The 17,272-nt window shown below is 49.5% G+C and overlaps 1 protein-coding gene across 4 annotated transcripts in view; it reads left to right on the plus strand.

The window, feature by feature from the left end:
• LOC147121264 (rho guanine nucleotide exchange factor TIAM2-like) overlaps positions 1–17,272 on the plus strand; it is a 433,746-nt gene that overhangs the window by 387,126 nt on the left and 29,348 nt on the right. For all 4 annotated transcript variants that reach the window (XM_085981489.1, XM_085981486.1, XM_085981487.1 and 1 more), the window contains 2 exons: positions 12,778–12,886; positions 14,855–15,034. In XM_085981489.1, coding sequence (XP_085837615.1) covers positions 12,778–12,886; positions 14,855–15,034 — 289 coding nt within the window. The remainder of the gene's footprint in view (positions 1–12,777; positions 12,887–14,854; positions 15,035–17,272) is intronic.

Raw genomic sequence — 17,272 nt, forward strand, 5'->3', positions numbered from 1 at the left:
GGTCAGCTGAAATGGGCCATGTACACTGAGCAGTCCAGTTTCCTGAAACCTGGAGTGCCACTGCAAATATGTTCATCCTAGTGCAGCGCTGCTCTGAGTATCGGAAGAAACTAGAGCAACTCTGACTCGGACATTGCAGTTCTGTTGTCATGAGTGAGGCAGGATTTTTTTTTAATATTCATTCACAGGATTTGGGCATTGCAGGCCAAGCCAGCATTTATTGCCCATCCCTAATTGCCCTTGAAAAGGCGGTGGTGAGCCGCCGCCTTGAACCGCTGCAGTCCATGTGGTGAAGGTACTCCCAACAGTGCAGTTAGGGAGGGAGTTCCAGGATTTTGACCCAGCGACAATGAAGGATCGGCGATATACTTCTAAGTCAGGATGGTGTGTGACTTGGAGGGGAACTTGGAGGTGATGGTGTTCCCATGAGACTGCTGCCCTTGTCCTTCTAGGTGGTAGAGGTCGCGGGTTTGGGAGGTGCTGCTGTAGAAGCCTTGGCGAGTTGCAGCAGTGCATCTTGTAGATGCTGCACACTGCGGCCACAGTGCACCGGTGGTGGAGGGAGTGAATGTTTAAGGTGGTGGGCCCACCCAGGCAAGTGGAGTGTTTTCCATCACACTCCTGACTTGTGCCTTGTAGATGGTGGAAAGGCTTTGAGGAGTTGGGAGGTGAGTCGCTCGCCGCCACAGAAGACCCAGCCACTGACCTGCTCTTGTAGCCACAGTATTTGTGGCTGGTCCAGTTAAGTTTCTGGTCAATGGTGACCCCCAGGATGTTGATAGTGGGGAATTCAACAATGATAATGCCATTGAATGTCAAGGGGAGCTGGTTAGACTCTCTCTTGTTGGAGATGGTCTTTTCCTGACACTTGTATGGTGCGAATGTTACTTGCCACTTATCAGCCCAAGCCTGGATGTTGTCCAGGTCTTGCATTCAGGCATGGACTGCTTCACTATCTGAGGAGTTATCCTGATGGCCCATTAGGGTAATGGCAGCACTAAAATACCAAGCCATACAGACTGGAATGTTTGTAGCTGATCACAGTTGTAGAGCTGCTGCAGCGCCCTGGGTTTACACTCCTGGTTTCTATCCAGTGACCTCTCTTGGAAAGTGCGTCAACATGCAAGTTTTTCTGTGGTACCTTACTACAGACAAACCGACTGTCAACAAACCACCAAAGGAAATCAACAGTTTCTAAAGTAGATGCAGCAAATATATGCGATGTCACGTGAACAGTCTCACTGCTTTCTGCTTTCCTTTAGCATCACAATTATTTACTACATCTATTTCAGAAACTGCTGTTGCTTAGTGGTTCATTGACAAACCATTCACCTATGTAGGACATAACAGAGCTTGCTGCTTGATCTCACCTGAATGCACACGCAAGAGCACGCTTTCCAGCAGGGGTCACTGGATAGAAATCAGGAGAGATGTCCCACATAAATGAGTAGTCTGTCAACATTTACTGTCTAGGCTCACATCAAAATGTGGCCGTTCGGACAAGGTCTCAGAGCTGTGGGTGCCACAGCAATAGTCTGCACCTTCAGGAGGGGAGAGGGAGGCGTCATTTCCATTTCTCACTAGTCATTCTTGCGGACTCTGCCAGCTTTATGGAGTTGTTTTGCGCTGTAGATTAGGACCTGGATTGAGATTGCCCGAAAATACATTTCATTTAGGCCTGGAATTTGTGGTCAGCAGCGAAGCACAGGCGTTCGCCACTGGCCCCAAAGTAAGCTTCACACAAAGATCTCACAATCTCTGTGGAGAGAAGTTCAGGTTTTCTGACGTGTAATTCAAATCAACGGAGTATAGTGGGGATCCCCTAGCGCGAGTTGCTATGACGTCTATAAGCTGTCTAAGCAGCCAATCAAAATGCAGAATTTTCACAAGGACGTGAGTAAGCTCTTAAAATTCTAAGGGCTAGAAATTGGGTACCTTAGTGGTTAGTGTTAACGACTTACCACCGGGCGCAGTGATGTTGGCGCCGCTGGCGAAATTCACCTGGTGGTTTGCGACGGCACGAAGTACTATCGCCACGCCTGCCTGCGGCCGGAGATAGTGACATCATCCGGCCGCGCATCGCCCCGATAGCACCCTGGACAGGATTGGAGGGTAGCTAATGTAACCCCACTATTTAAAAAAGGTGGTAGAGAGAATATGGGGAATTATAGACCGGTAAGCCTGACATCGGTAGTGGGGAAAATGCTAGAGTCCATTATAAAAGATGTAATAGCAGAGCACTTGGAAAACAGCGACAGGATCGGACAAAGTCAACATGGATTTACAAAAGGTTACATGCTTGACTAATCTACTGGAATTTTTTGTGGATGTAACTGGTAGGATAAGGGAGAACCAGTGGATGTGGTGTATTTGGACTTTCAGAAGGCTTTCGATAAGGTCCCGCATAAGAGATTAGCGTGCAAAGTTAAAGCACATGGGATTGGGGGTACGGTACTGCCTTGGATAGAGAACTGGTTGGCAGACGGGAAGCAGAGAGTTGGAATAAACGGGTCTTTTTCCAAGTGGCAAGCAGTGACTAGTGGGGTACCGCAGGGATCGGTGCTAGGACCCCAGCTATTCACAATATATATAAATGATCTAGACAAGGGAATTAGATGTTATATCTCCAAGTTTGCAGATGAGACAAAGCTAGGTGGGCATGTGTGCTGTGAGGAGGATGCAGAGAAACTCCAGTATGATTTAGACAGGTTGGGTGATTGGGCAGATGCATGGCAAATGCAGTATAATGTGGATAAATGCGAGGTTATCCACTTCGGTGGCAAAAACAGGAAGACAGATTATTATCTGAAAGGCAATAGATTGGGAGAAGGGGAAGTGCAGCGAGACCTGGGTGTCCTTGTGCACCAGTCGCTGAAGGTAAGCATGCAGGTGCAGCAGGTGGTTAAGAAGGCAAATGGTATGTTGGGCTTCATAGTGAGAGGATTCGAGTACAGGAGCAAGGATGTCTTGCTGCAGTTGTACAGGGCCTTGGTGAGACCACACCTTGAGTATTGTGTGCAGTTTTGGTCGCCTTATCTGAGGAAGGATGTTCTTGCCATGGAGGGAGTGCAGCGAAGATTCACCAGACTGATACCTGGAATGGCAGGAATGACGTATGAAGAGAGATTGGGTCGAGTAGGCTTATATTCGCTAGAGTTTAGAAGAATGAGAGGGGATCTCATTGAAACTTATAAAATTCTAACAGGACTAGACAGACTAGATGCAGGAAGGATGTTTCCGATGGCAGGGGAGTCCAGAACCAGGGGTCACAGTCTAATATAAGGGATAAGCCATTTAGGACTGAGATGAGGAGGAATTTCTTCACCCAGAGAGTGGTGAACCTGTGGAATTCTCTACCTCAGAAGGCCGTTGAGGCCAATTCATTAAACATATTCAAGAAGGAGTTAGATATATTTCTTAAGGCTAAAGGGATATGGGGAGAAAGCAGGGACGGGGTACTGAATTTGGATGATCAGCCATGATCTCATTAAATGGCAGAAACAGGCTCGAGGGGCTGAATGGCCTACTCCTGTTCCTATCTTCTATGTTTCTGGAGCGGAAATTAATTCTCACCCCCTGCCTCAGGGCCTGCCATTAGCAACGACAGGTCGCCGAAGACGTTTGCAGTTGGTTGAGAGCTGGAGGAGCGCTATTTAAATACACTATTTAGTTGGCAGACAATGCTGCCGTGTCAGTTTGACAGAAGCAGACAGGCGTTTTTACCAATTTGAGCTTTTTCTACTTAAATTTTTCTCTGGAACAAAACTCCTTCATCATTTTAATTTAGGCTACATTTGATACCGCAACATTTCCAACACTGAATGGGGGCTGTACTGGCACTGAGCCTCGCCCTCCAGCTTCATCGTCGGAGGCAGAGAGAAAAATTGCAAAATGTGGCCAGAGGGAGGAGGGCCAGCAGGGCTCTGCACAGGAGATCTTACCCTCCCAGGGTATTCCGGGAGCAGTTCTACATTCATCTCTGAGGAGCAGTGCCTTAGAAGGCTCCGCTTTAGCAAGGATGTGGTCACAGAGCTTTGCGACCTCCTGTAGCCAGACCTCCAGCCTCAGATCAGGACCAGGACACGTCTCTCAGTGGCAGGGAAGGTGAAAGTCGCTCTCAATTTCTACACCAGTGACTCCTTCCAGGCTTCAACAGAGGATATTGCAAACATTTTGCAGTTCACCCTCCATTGCTGCATCCGGGAGGTGACAGACGCTCTGTACAGAAGGAGAAGGGAGTACATCTCCTTCCCCATGACCAGAGCAAAACAGGATGAATGCTTGTGGTAAACCACTTTATCGTTACACTATAGTTATCACTGTTGTATTGTTATCACCGTTGTATCACGATACGAGGTCGCCTCTTGTCGCGCTGTTATACCTGGGCTGACCACCTCCGACTCCGCCCATGGCTCCACCTACCTGCCCAGGTATAAAGGTAGTCGACTGGCTGGTATTCCTCCTTGTTGGACCCGATCACCCACGAGGGTGGGCTCTGTTATTTAGTCAATAAAAACCTTTAGTTACGTTCCTAACTCGTCGCCTTTTATTGGACGAATTGATAGGTATATCAATTTTATTGACTAAATTTTAAAGATGTCTACTACTGGCCAGCCAGAAGCCCTCCCAGAAGCACAGCCACACCAGCCGGCTTGGCTGCAAGCCCTCAAACCACCGTACCTGGATCTAAACCCACAGGCAGCAAACGCAGCCCTCAACTTCAAACACTGGCTGGAGTGCTTCGAATCCTACCTGGAAGAATCCGGCGCCCCGCAGAGATCCAAACTAAGACTTCTGAACGCCCAAGCGAGCCCGAGAGTATACGCACTCATACAGGACACGACTACGTACGAGGCCGCTATCAACCTACTGAAACAGCAGTACCGCAGCCCGGTAAATTACATGTACACCAGGCACCTCCTAAGATCCCGCCCGCAACAGCCAGGAGAGTCTGTAGCTGAATTTTTACGGGCGCTAAGAGCACTCGGCAGGAACTGTGACTTTAAAGCGGTGACGGCTGTTGAAAATACGGAAGATAATATCCGCGATGCCTTTGTGAAAGGCCTACGGTCCGACTACTCACGGCAAAGACTGCTTGAAGCTAAAGACCTCGACCTGGACAAAGCTGAAGCCCTCGCTCTCTCCCTGGAGGTGGCCCATCAGGACCAGGAGGCGTTTTCCAGGTACTGCTCACGACCCTGGGACTCGGGCCCGACCCCTACCGCAATACCCTTCGCAGCGCCGCCCCCGGGACCTACCTCAGCGTCGGCGTCCCGGACCCGACCGGGCCCGCCACCCCCGGTACCGGCTCCGACATCGGGCACCCGCGATCGGGCCGCCGGCTGCTTCTTTTGCGGCCAGGAGAAGCACCCGAGGTCGCGCTGCCCAGCCAGGAACTCTACCTGCACAACCTGCAGGAAGAAAGGCCATTTCTCTAAGGCCTGCAGGAGCGGATCTTCAGAGGCCAGCAGTGCCTCATGCGAACTGTGGGGGCGGCCATCTTCTTTCACGGCAACTGAGGCCAGTATCCCCACACGTGAGTCATGGGGGCGGCCATCTTTGATCAAGGCAACCGACCCCAATAGTGCCTCATGTGAGTTATGGGGGCAGCCATCTTCTCCGCCATTTTGTCCTACCTCGTGGGAGACGCCATTTTACCCACCACGCCCGACTGCCACCGGGCCCCCGGACCCGACGACCGCCTCGCCCGCAGACGACAACGACTCGCTTACCTACACGCTAGCCTCCGTCACTCTGGATCAAGCCCGCCCACACCACCTGTCCAAGTCGATGATGGACATCAAAGTAAACGGCCACGCCACGACCTGCCTGTTCGACAGCGGAAGCACGGAGAGCTTCATCCACCCAGACACGGTGAGCCACTACTCCCTCCCTGTCCTGCCAACGCGCAACCGAATCTCGATGGCATCGAGGTCCCACGCCACGGACATTAGCGGCTACTGTGCTGTGACCTTGTCGGTTAAGGGTACAGAGTATAAAAACTTTAAACTCCTCGTCCTCCCCCAGCTCTGCGCTGCCGTCCTACTAGGGCTGGACTTCCAATCCCACCTCCAAAGTGTAACCCTAGCATACGGTGGACCCCTCCCCCCACTCACAGTCGACAACCAGCGAAGGTTAAACCGCCCACCGCGTAACACCTGCAGCCTATCCACCCTCAAGGTGCCGCCACCTTCCCTGTTCGCTAACCTCACCCCCGACTGCAAACCCGTCGCTACCAAGAGCAGGCGGTACAGCGCTGGGGACAGAGCTTTCATTTGCTCTGAGGTGCAGCGTCTCCTGAAGGAGGGCATCATCGAGGGGAGCAACAGCCCCTGGCGTGCCCAGGTCGTGGTCGTTAAGACCGGCGATAAAAATCGCCTGGTCATCGACTACAGATACACCCAGCTGGACGCATACCCCCTTCCCCGCATATCTGACATGGTCAATCAGATTGCACAATACCGCATATTCTCGACCATCGACCTTAAGTCGGCCTACCACCAACTCCCTATCCACCCCGAGGACCGCCAGTACACCGCCTTCGAGGCGAATGGGCGCCTATACCACTTCCTTAGGGTCCCCTTCGGTGTCACCAACGGGGTCTCGGTCTTCCAAAGGGAGATGGACCGGATGGTTGACCAGAACGGACTGCAGGCCACATTCCCCTACCTAGATAACGTCACCATCTGCGGCCGCGACCGGCAGGACCACGACGTGAATCTGGAGAAATTCCTCCGTACAGCCCAACGGCTGAACCTCACCTACAATAAGGAGAAATGTGTGTTTAACACCTCGCGCCTTGCCATCCTTGGCTGTGTAGTAGAGAACGGACTCATCGGCCCCGACCCCGAAAGAATGCGCCCCCTCATGGAGCTACCCCTCCCCCACTGCCCTAAGGCACTTAAGAGAACCCTGGGGCTCTTCGCCTACTATGCCCAATGGGTGCCCAATTATGCGGACAAAGCCAGACCCCTCATGAAGTCCACATCCTTCCCCCTTACGGAGGAAGCGTGCGCAGCCTTCTCCCTCATTAAGGGAGACATTGCCAAGGCCACTATGCACGCAGTGGATGAGTCCATCCCCTTCCAAGTCGAGAGCGATGCATCCGACTTCGCCCTAGCCGCCACCCTTAACCAGGAGGGGAGACCGGTGGCCTTCTTCTCAAGGACCCTACAGGGCCCTGAGATCCGACACTCGTCGGTCGAGAAGGAGGCCCAGGCGATTGTGGAGGCGGTACGACGCTGGAGGCACTACCTGGCAGGCAAACGATTTACCCTCCTTACCGACCAACGTTCGGTCGCTTTTATGTTTAATAACAAGCTGAGGGGCAAAATCAAGAATGACAAGATCTTGAGGTGGAGAATCGAGCTCTCCACCTACGATTATGATATCTTGTACCGGCCAGGTAAGCTGAACGAACCCCCCGATGCTCTGTCACGAATTACATGCGCCAGCGCGCAAAGTGATAGACTTCAGACCCTCCACAACGACCTCTGCCACCCCGGGGTCACCAGACTTTACCACTTCATTAAGGCCCGCAACCTGCCCTACTCCATCGAGGAGGTCAGGACCATAACCAGGAACTGCCAGACCTGCGCCGAGTGCAAACCGCACTTCTTTAGGCCGGACAGAGCAAGCCTGATCAAGGCCACCCGCCCCTTCGAGCGCCTGAGCATCGACTTTAAGGGGCCCCTCCCGTCCTCTGACCGTAATGTGTACTTCCTCAACATTGTTGATGAGTACTCCCGTTTCCCCTTTGCCTTCCCCTGCCCAGACATGACCAGTACCACGGTCATTAAATGCCTGAACGACCTCTTCGCCTTGTTCGGGTTCCCAAACTATATACATAGTGACCGGGGCTCCTCTTTCATGAGCGAGGAACTCCGTCAGTTCCTACTAGCGAGAGGTATTGCAGCAAGTAGGACCACCAGCTACAACCCCCAAGGGAACGGCCAGGTGGAAAGAGAGAACGCGACGGTATGGAAGGCCGTCCTCTTAGCCTTAAAGTCTAAGGGCCTCCCAACCTCCCGCTGGCAGGAAGTCCTCCCGACAGCGCTGCACTCCATCCGGTCACTACTTTGCACTGCCGTTAACGCCACCCCCCATGAACGAATGTTTGTTTTCCCCAGGAAGTCGACTACGGGAACCACTCTACCAACCTGGCTGACCTCTCCGGGGCCCGTCTTGCTGCGAAAGCACGTGAGGGCCCATAAAACAGACCCCCTGGTCGAAAGGGTGAACCTCCTGCACGCCAACCCCCAGTACGCCTACGTGGCTTACCCAGACGGGCGGGAGGACACTGTCTCCTTACGAGACCTCGCACCCTCGGGCACTCCGGAGACACCACCTTTACCCCCCCCACCACCCCCCCAATTCCAGCCCAGGTAGACGGCATGCCGGAACCCCACGAGCCTTCGCCGACCACGCAGACACCAGCACTAACACCGGATAATGCAGCACCGCCGCTGCGACGATCGGAGAGGCTTACGAGGCCTCCGGACAGACTGACATACCAGAACTGGTAGTACACTTCACCCCGCCGGACTCAAATCTAAACAAGGGGTGAATGTGGTAAACCACTTTATCGTTACACTATAGTTATCACTGTTGTATTGTTATCACCGTTGTATCACGATACGAGGTCGCCTCTTGTCGTGCTGTTATACCTGGGCTGACCACCTCCGACTCCGCCCATGGCTCCACCTACCTGCCCAGGTATAAAGGTAGTCGACTGGCTGGTATTCCTCCTTGTTGGACCCGATCACCCACGAGGGTGGGCTCTGTTATTTAGTCAATAAAAACCTTTAGTTACGTTCCTAACTCGTCGCCTTTTATTGGACGAATTGATAGGTATATCAATGCTCATGTGGCTTTGCAAGGATAGCGGGCTTCCCCATGGTTCAGGGCGCCATTGACAGCACCCACGTGGCATTGCGGGCATCTCATAATGCAGAGATCTTCCGTAACTGCAAAGGCTACCATTCTCTGAACGTTCAGTTGGTGTTTGACCACAGACAGTTCATTCTCGCCATCTATGCCCGCTATCCTGGCAGCAGCCACGATGCATTGATCCTGCATGCGACCGGAGTCCTGGCACTGTTCCACCCACCACATGAAGCTCGCGGCTGGCTGCTCGGAGACACTCGCCACCTGGCTGATGACACCTCTCTGCAACCACAACACTCCCGCTCATCCCGCATACAATGAGAGCCATACCACCACCAGGAACCTGATTGAACAGACTATCAGGGTGCTAAAGCAATGGTCCCGCTGCCTTGACCGCTCTGGAGGAGCCCTGCAGTACTCCCCTGATCAAGTCTCCCGTTTCATCGTTGTGTGCTGCATGCTGCACAACCTGGCCATTCTGAGGGCCCAGCCATTGCCACCAGGTATTGGAGGTCCACCTCAGGAGGAGGAAGAGGGAGAGAAGGCGGAGGAAGAGGATAAAGAGGAGGAGCAGCAGCAACGGAGGAGGGAGCCACTCAATCTTGCTTCTGCAAGGGCCGTTCGTGAGCGCCTCATTAGACAGCGCTTCCAATGAATGAGATAGCACATGGCCATTGTGCAGCACAACCACATCATTACAGCCAGCTCACAGCCCCTATCACCGGGCAAAGGTCAAATGAGAAACATCACAAAATGTGCAATGTCGAATTAACTATTTATTATCGTGCACAACTCTCCCTTAAGAAGCATAACCAATAATAAACAAACAACAATTTATCAACAAACTCAACTCTTAGCAAGCTGAAGTATTTGTTACCAAACTCAACAATATATTTACAAACTCATCAAATTATTTACACACATTCCCCCCATTTGCTAATAACTTATTATTTACTCGCCCTTCCTCAATGATTTCCCTCCCTTTGGAATTGCTCCCCCCTCAACCCTACTGCTCCTCCGTAATGTGGCCCCAGTGGCTACAGCAAAGCTGGCGGAAGGCTGCTGAGTCTGGGAGCCAGAGACTGCAGATGGCCTTGCAGGACACCCTCGACCAGCTCTGGGCCTGGAGGGCCCGGCTGCAGACTGCAACACCTCGGCATGGGCGGCAGCAGTCTGGGCTGGCTGGGTTACAGGCTGCGGCAAGTGCAATGGCAGATTGACAGTGGTGGGAGCAGGAATGCTGTCGTCCTGAGAGAAAACAGGACCTTCCTGCTCGACCAACACACTGCCACTCCCCCGGGGCAGAACCTCCGCATCCGGAGCAATCTGCTCGAGCACAGATTGCTGGCCTGCTGCAGCACCGTCAGATCCCCGGTGGGCGACCCAGCAACGATGGCAGCAATCAGCGCTTGCGTGGCATCAATCTAAGACTGCATGAGAGCAGTCTGAGACTGGATGGCACCAACCACTGACTCCAGTCCAGCACTAAGTCGTTGCGTTGCTTCGGCCTGTGCTGCAATAGCTGCTGTCACCTCGCCCATTACACGCAGCATGGGGCCTGGGTCCCCACAGGGTCTCTGCGAGTCCTTTGCAAACTGCCATGGATGGACTCGATGGTTTGCGCAGAGATGAGTGCAATGCTGGAGGCGGACTCCTCCACGCTCATTGCCAGTGCATCCATGCTCTCGGACACCCTTGCCATTGCACCCATGAGCTCAGTATGCATGCTCATCGCCTGTGTGTTCATCATTGCGATATCGAGGTCTGCATCCGAGTCCTGTGCAGTAGAACTCGTGCGCGTGCTCACCCTCCGGGGAGATGGCCCCCGAGCATTGCTGCAGCCCACTGAGTCCCAGAGCTTCGCCAACATCAGATCCATATCTCCTGCTCCCCTCCAGTGACCGCGTGGCCCCAGTATCGTATGCCTCGCCCTCGGGAGACACAGGCAGTGAGGCTCTGGCTTCTTCTTCTTCTTCTTCCTCCTCCTCTCTCGCGTCGCTGCCACTGGGAGGCTGAGGGACAGGCTGGTCATGTGGTGGCTGATTATCTGAAAGCATAAAGGCACAAGAGTGGGGTTAAGGTAAGGAGAGGGGGTCAGGAAGGGAGCAAGGAATGGAGACAATATACTTAGATGGAAAGTGGGAAGGGCTCGTGGTGTGAGGGGGAAATGGTATGAGAGAAGAGGGAGAGGTGATGAACATATCGTTGTTCTCCCCAAGGGGGTCGACGTTTCCGGCTGCCACAGCACTCGCGATGATGCTGTGAACTCGCTCCTCCAGCTGTGTGAGGGGGTGCAGCTCTGCCTGACCTCCTCCCGTGCGTTGCTGATCCTTCCTGTTATGAGCAAGCTTGGCCTGCAAGAAAAGGGACAGCGTGTGAGTGAGTGTGCAGCCATGTGTTTAGCAGATGTGCCTACCATAGTTGAATAGCTGTTAATGTCTGCAAGGCGTGAGATGTGGATGTCATTTTTAGTAGGTGGGCATAGTTAATGGGTGAGTGTTGGGGATTTGGCGTGTATAGAGTGAGGTTGAGATGGTGGGATATCGAGGTATTTCAACCATGTACTCACCCTGACCACCCGAGTGAGGTCGTTGAACTTCTTGCGGCACTGGGTGGGAGTTCTGTGGACCACACTTCTGGCCGAGACGTATTGGGTGACCACCCTCCACATCCTCCTGAAGCCCTGCGGCAATGGCCTCCTGCCAGTGTCTGAAAACAGCACTGCCCATCGGCGTTCCACAGCCACAACCAGAGCCTCCAAAGCCTGGTCGCTGAACCGGTGAGCTCTCTCCCTGGGCCTCTGAGCAGCCATGAGATTTCTGAATGATGGTTTGCAGCTCCTTGCAGGCCTAGGTCACAAGCAGCAATGAGCAGTGAGTAGCATGATGGAACCTCCCCTTTAAGAGCTGGAAGGCACCAGTCTGTCTGAGTACTTGTAATTGACAGCACCTGAGCTTGATTAGCGCACTGCAGTTGCGCCTGCTCTCCGACATTAGCGCCCTAAGAGGAGTGTGTAGCACTTGATTTAGCGCTCCACTTCCCTCTTAGGGGCACTAAAACTGAATTTCGCGGTTGCCGGCGCTAATTAGTGCCCCAAAATGGTCGATATCGAATTTTTCCCCTAACTTTTTAAAAATGTTAGAGCAAAACAAAGATTGGGGCTCTCACATGGAGAAAAGGCAAACCTGAAATAAAGATGGACAAATTTTTTTTTTTAATGAATTTTTTAAAAGTTTCTTAATCGTATTGAATCATAAATTTGACACTGTACAAAATTAAGATGAGTTTTTCAGGCCCATAACCTTTTTTTTGCAGTAATAACGCTGTCAAAACCCCAGTTACACCTAATCCCTTTGGGTCTAACTTTTAGTCAGGAATTTAACAGCGGTATTACTGTGGAAAATCCGGCGATTTTGTCAGTTTCCCTGATTTGAGAGATTTCACTGATTGCCGGCTCTGTGGGGTGAGGGTGGGTGACGGGGGGGAGGGAGGCGCAACACAATCTGTGTCGGAGCTGTCAATGACTGACCGCAACTTCAGGATTTCCACATTCGCCAAATCCCGAAGTTGCGGTCAGTTTCAAAGACGGAATGACGGCAAATGCTACCAGTTCACCGTCACCCAGACCACAAATTCCGGGCCATTGTCTTGCAACAGGCAGAAAGCAAGCTTTCAGTCCACCAGTCAGAGCGGTGTTTTTGTCTGCACCTCAAAAGTAAGAAAGCTGTGTTCTAAACCATTGTCCCTCACAGTCTCTTCAACCCATTTATACGTGATGCTTGTGTATAGAATCAGTACAACTGACAACAGTTACAGTTTCAAGCCTTCAGCTCAGCGAACACCGAGGCTGTGTTCACGTAGCATTGTATTTATTTACTGTGTCTTTTTCAGAAACTGTTGTTTTCCCTGGGTGGTTCGTTCCTGTATTATGCTGACCACTTCAAACTCTATAGTGGCTTTTGTGCAAACCACAGAAAGGCCCAGAAAGTTTTGGAAAGAGGTAAGATATTATAAAGAGTTAAGATATTATTAAATCTCAATTAGATATTGAATTAGTGTATTTTTGTGCAAGTCAGACCCTTGCTACATGTTGGCTTTACTCATCTTTATGAAAGAATTGGGAATTGTACATATTAAGCTGATGATGCACAAACTCTGTGTTGCCCTCATTTGGCCAGAGGTGCTAATTGACGAGTATAAAATTGGAACTGGTTTCTGCCTGCGTTATTGACTACAATCCCACTGTTGCTTCTAAACTGCACAGAAACTGACTTGCTGTCCTATTTTGCTCAGAGCAAATTAATTGCTGCAAAAACAGTTGGGAGAAAAAACAATACACAGCACATTACTCGCTAATTGCCAATCATGTGCCACATTAAGTGTATTTTCAGTTAATAACAGGTATCGAACACCTGTCAATGAAAAACAATAACTATAATTGACTTTAGTCAATTATAGTTATTGTTTTTCATTGGCACATCTCTTCTGTTTTTCTGATGAATATCTTTGGTAGAATTAACTGCAGACTATTCTATTGACAGTGTAATTTTCAATCCCCACCCCCCCCCTGAAAATTTGTGTTTAGAGCCCCACCTGCCTGCAGTACTAATGTGCCACCCCAATATCTTGTGAATGGAAAACCTGATGGAGGGCATTTCTCTTTTAGACTTGAGGTTTATTTTGATGTTAGTTGAGCTGGTAATTTACAAACCAAATTAAATCTGCAAGTGTCTTTCCTCCAACAAACACCATGCTAGAAAAATGTTTGTGATGCTAATTTTGTGCCACGGGTGCTCAAAGACAATGGCATGGCAGAAGTTGCATTTAAAGATCCTGCACAGGCACCAGCCACTGGACACCTAGTTTGCACCCTTCTTGTTTTGAGAAATGTGCAAATACTGTATGTGTGAATGAACTTTGCCCATGATGAGCGCAGTGTAATGGAGTACCATGAATCCCTCCCTCAGGTCAACATGGTTGAGTTCCCAATCTCTGTTGTATCACTGGAGGGAAGTGGCATGTTGAGATTAAATTTCTACAGGAACAATGGCAAACTCAGCAGACGAGGTTTCTTGGGGCCTGAGTCATGCACTTCTTAGCAGAAAGTTCAGTGTAAAATCGGAAGAGACTAGAACTGTTAACCACCCTCTTGACCGCAGTTGGTTCACAAATTGTGAATGATAAAAACACTGAGCCTTAATCTAAAAAAAAGGTTCTCCACCTTTATGAACAAACCTTGATAAATAATCTCTTTGCCACGATATTGATGTGATTTCAGCAGTGTGGGAATGGCGTTTTTAAATGTTCTTCATCCTTGCAGAGACATCCCTTAAGAAAGAATTTGTATTTATATAGCACCTTTCACGACCTTCGGACATCCCAAAATGCTTCACAGCCTATTAAGTAGTTTTGAACCATAGTCACTATTGTAGGAATTTTGGCAGCTGTTTGACTGTAGTGAGTGAGATTTATCTATAATAATAAAAGTCATGAGCTTAGTGCAAGCTAGTCACACTTCTGCTGCACTGAAAACATTGAAGTTGTACTTGATTGTCTCAAATATTAAACTCATAAAAAGCAACTCGACACATAGGGATCCCACCAACAAGCAAGTAGTAAGCAGGTACGAAAAATACCAATCAAAAATCACAATTCTGGAAATGGCTAACGACTAGCGAGGAGCATTTTTGAAAACACCTTTTGTAGCTGCCTTGTATTTTTAGTAACCCAAAGATAGTAAGTGCTAAAAAATAAGGTTTCTAACAAACAAAAACAAAAAATTCTCGTCAAAATCATTAACCTTTTCTGTAAAGTTGCTGCTGTGTGCTTGAAATCACTCTAGCAATGTTTCTCTTCAAAGCCACAGCCATCAGTTAGAAGCCTGGGCCTTGCAATTTTTAAATGTTTCCTCTAATGTGGTTCTTTCTGTATGTTCTTACAAATTTAATATGAAGTTTTTTATTTCCAGCTAAAACTGACAAAGCCTTCAAAGAATTTTTGGATGCCCGGAATCCCACAAAGCAGCATTCTTTTACCCTAGAATCATATCTGATCAAGCCTGTGCAGAGAGTTTTGAAGTATCCACTACTGCTGAAAGAGCTAGTGTCTCTAACTGATCCAGAGAGTGAGGAGCACTATCATCTAACAGGTCAGTACTGAACACCATGCCAAAGATCAGACACCATTATCCTCCACGATGCCATCTGACTTCTTTTTACCCAAAAGCAATCTTTCTTCATCCCCAGAGGTGGGCGGGGATGGGGGTTCAGTTAGCTGACTGTGGCCGCGCTTGCGGTGTGCAGTCCCAGCAGTGGGGAGACACGTTGAAGAAGTGAAACAGAGTGGAAAACGCCATTGGAGCCTAATAGCAGGGCAGGAAGACATGGTGGAAGAACTACTAGCAGCCTTTGCAACTCTTCATAGGGTTGGATATGTAATCTTTAGGCATTTAATTACACGGAGGGGATGGGGGATGAATGATCTTGGTGCCCAGCTCCTCGTGAATTCTTAATGTGGCCCTGCTTCAGAACAGTTTTAATCTGAATCTGTTCAGTACAATTTACCTGAAAATCCTTGATCAGATTATCATTTAGAAATTTATATACCAACTGTTTAGCAGATATCCTTAGTCTAGTTATTTTATGGAATTATTTTCACCAACTTTCTAACATTTATTTATTTTTTATATATAGATGGAGTTTTTTTTTAATTCCCTGAGCTTTCATCACCCTTCATCATTTGAAGGTACTGACTGTTGCTGGGATGTGGTTTGGTTGATTATCACAGGGTATTCTCCAGGACCTCCCAAGTGACAATTCTTCTTGTATTACCCTAGGCTAATGGGCTGTTTGAGGAGTGGGGGTGAGAGCTGAAAGGCTGCTTGACTGTTGGGAAGAGGAGTGGGGGTGGAGGGAGAAAGGAGTATCGCAGCAAAGCGCGCCTGCACTCGCTAGCAGGAGTCGCTAGAAAATGATCAAGAGCTGTCTGCTCTATGTAAATTTCTGCCTCAACCTCCAGACACTGAAGAATCCATACTGATGGTTAGTTTTTTTTTAATTTACTTTTTTGAGATTTTTTTCATTTTTCTAATGCCATGTTCCAGCTAGGAATGCAACGCAGGAAGTCTAGCAATGAATTTATGTGACTTATCACTAGAAATGCACAAGACTGATTAGCATGACTTTCCCTTAGCATTTTCTTCCCTCCACTCTGGTAAAATGTCTCTCCATTGTATCTCAGTGCAAGGCGAGCTTCCCGCCATTACATGATGTAGCGTATTTTTTTAAATAAAACACCAACACCAAGCTATGGTAATAAATGTTAGTGTTACTAAAAGTATTATGCTCTCATTCAGCTCACACTTTATGGGCTAATAAACAATCAATTACAGCAAGCACAGGCTCCACCTTCTGGACGGCCCATGAACTGTGTGCACAGAACATTAGCGTCAAACACTTAAAATATTCAAGGACTAACATTTCCACACCAAAGTCAAAAACTGTAGTGAGGTTCCTCAAGATTGGAATACAGGAAACTGGTTTATCCGGAGGTTAACTGTCCAGAATGCTCGATCCACCGGCAAAATTCAGGAGCCGTTTCATTAGGTTTTTTTTCTTTTCGTTGCTTTGTTTTTCCCAGTCAGACTCTGCAAGGTCTCGCTGAAGCTGTTGCTAAGCTACAGAGATGCTTGCAAGGTACAGCCGACTGTTTAAGGGTTTGTTGATTCACACGGAGCTGAAAAGCTCCGTATGTTTCAACATTAGCGCTGGTTTGTCCGGCAGTTTTGATGGGACGGCAACAGCTCGGTCCCGGATATCACAAAATTTCCTATATGATGAAAGATCTGACTCAATTCTCTGATTTTACACTTTCTAAGTATTGCATTCCAAATACTAACTTTTTGTCATCTCTCCATTTATAGAAACATAGAAGATAGGAGCAGGAGTGGGCCATTCGGCCCCTCGAGCCTGCTCCGCCATTCAATGCGATCATGGCTGATCATCCAAATTCAGTACCTGGTCCCTGCTTTCTCGCCATACCCTTGATCCCTTTAGCCTTAAGAAATATATCCAACTCCTTCTTGAATATATTTAACTAGCTGGAGTGCCCGGCGGTGCCGAGGGAAATGAAGAAACCTGTGCAATGTTTATAAAACTGTTGGGATTGTCTGTGTGGGAAGGAGAGAGAGGGGGTAAGGAGAGAGAGAGAGAGAGAGAGAGACTGGGGGGAGAAGAGAGAGAGACTGGGGGGGGAGAAGAGAGAGAGACTGGGGGGCGAGAGAGAGAGAGACTGTGGGGGGCGAGAGAGAGAGGACGGAGGGGAGGAGAGAGAGAGACGGAGGGGGAGGAGAGAGAGAGACGGAGGGGGAGGAGAGAGAGAGACGGAG

This window comes from Somniosus microcephalus, chromosome 3, assembly GCF_052327205.1.
Source record: "Somniosus microcephalus isolate GS21.2 chromosome 3, FLI_Smic_1.0, whole genome shotgun sequence".
Classification (NCBI taxonomy): Eukaryota; Metazoa; Chordata; class Chondrichthyes; order Squaliformes; family Somniosidae; genus Somniosus; species Somniosus microcephalus.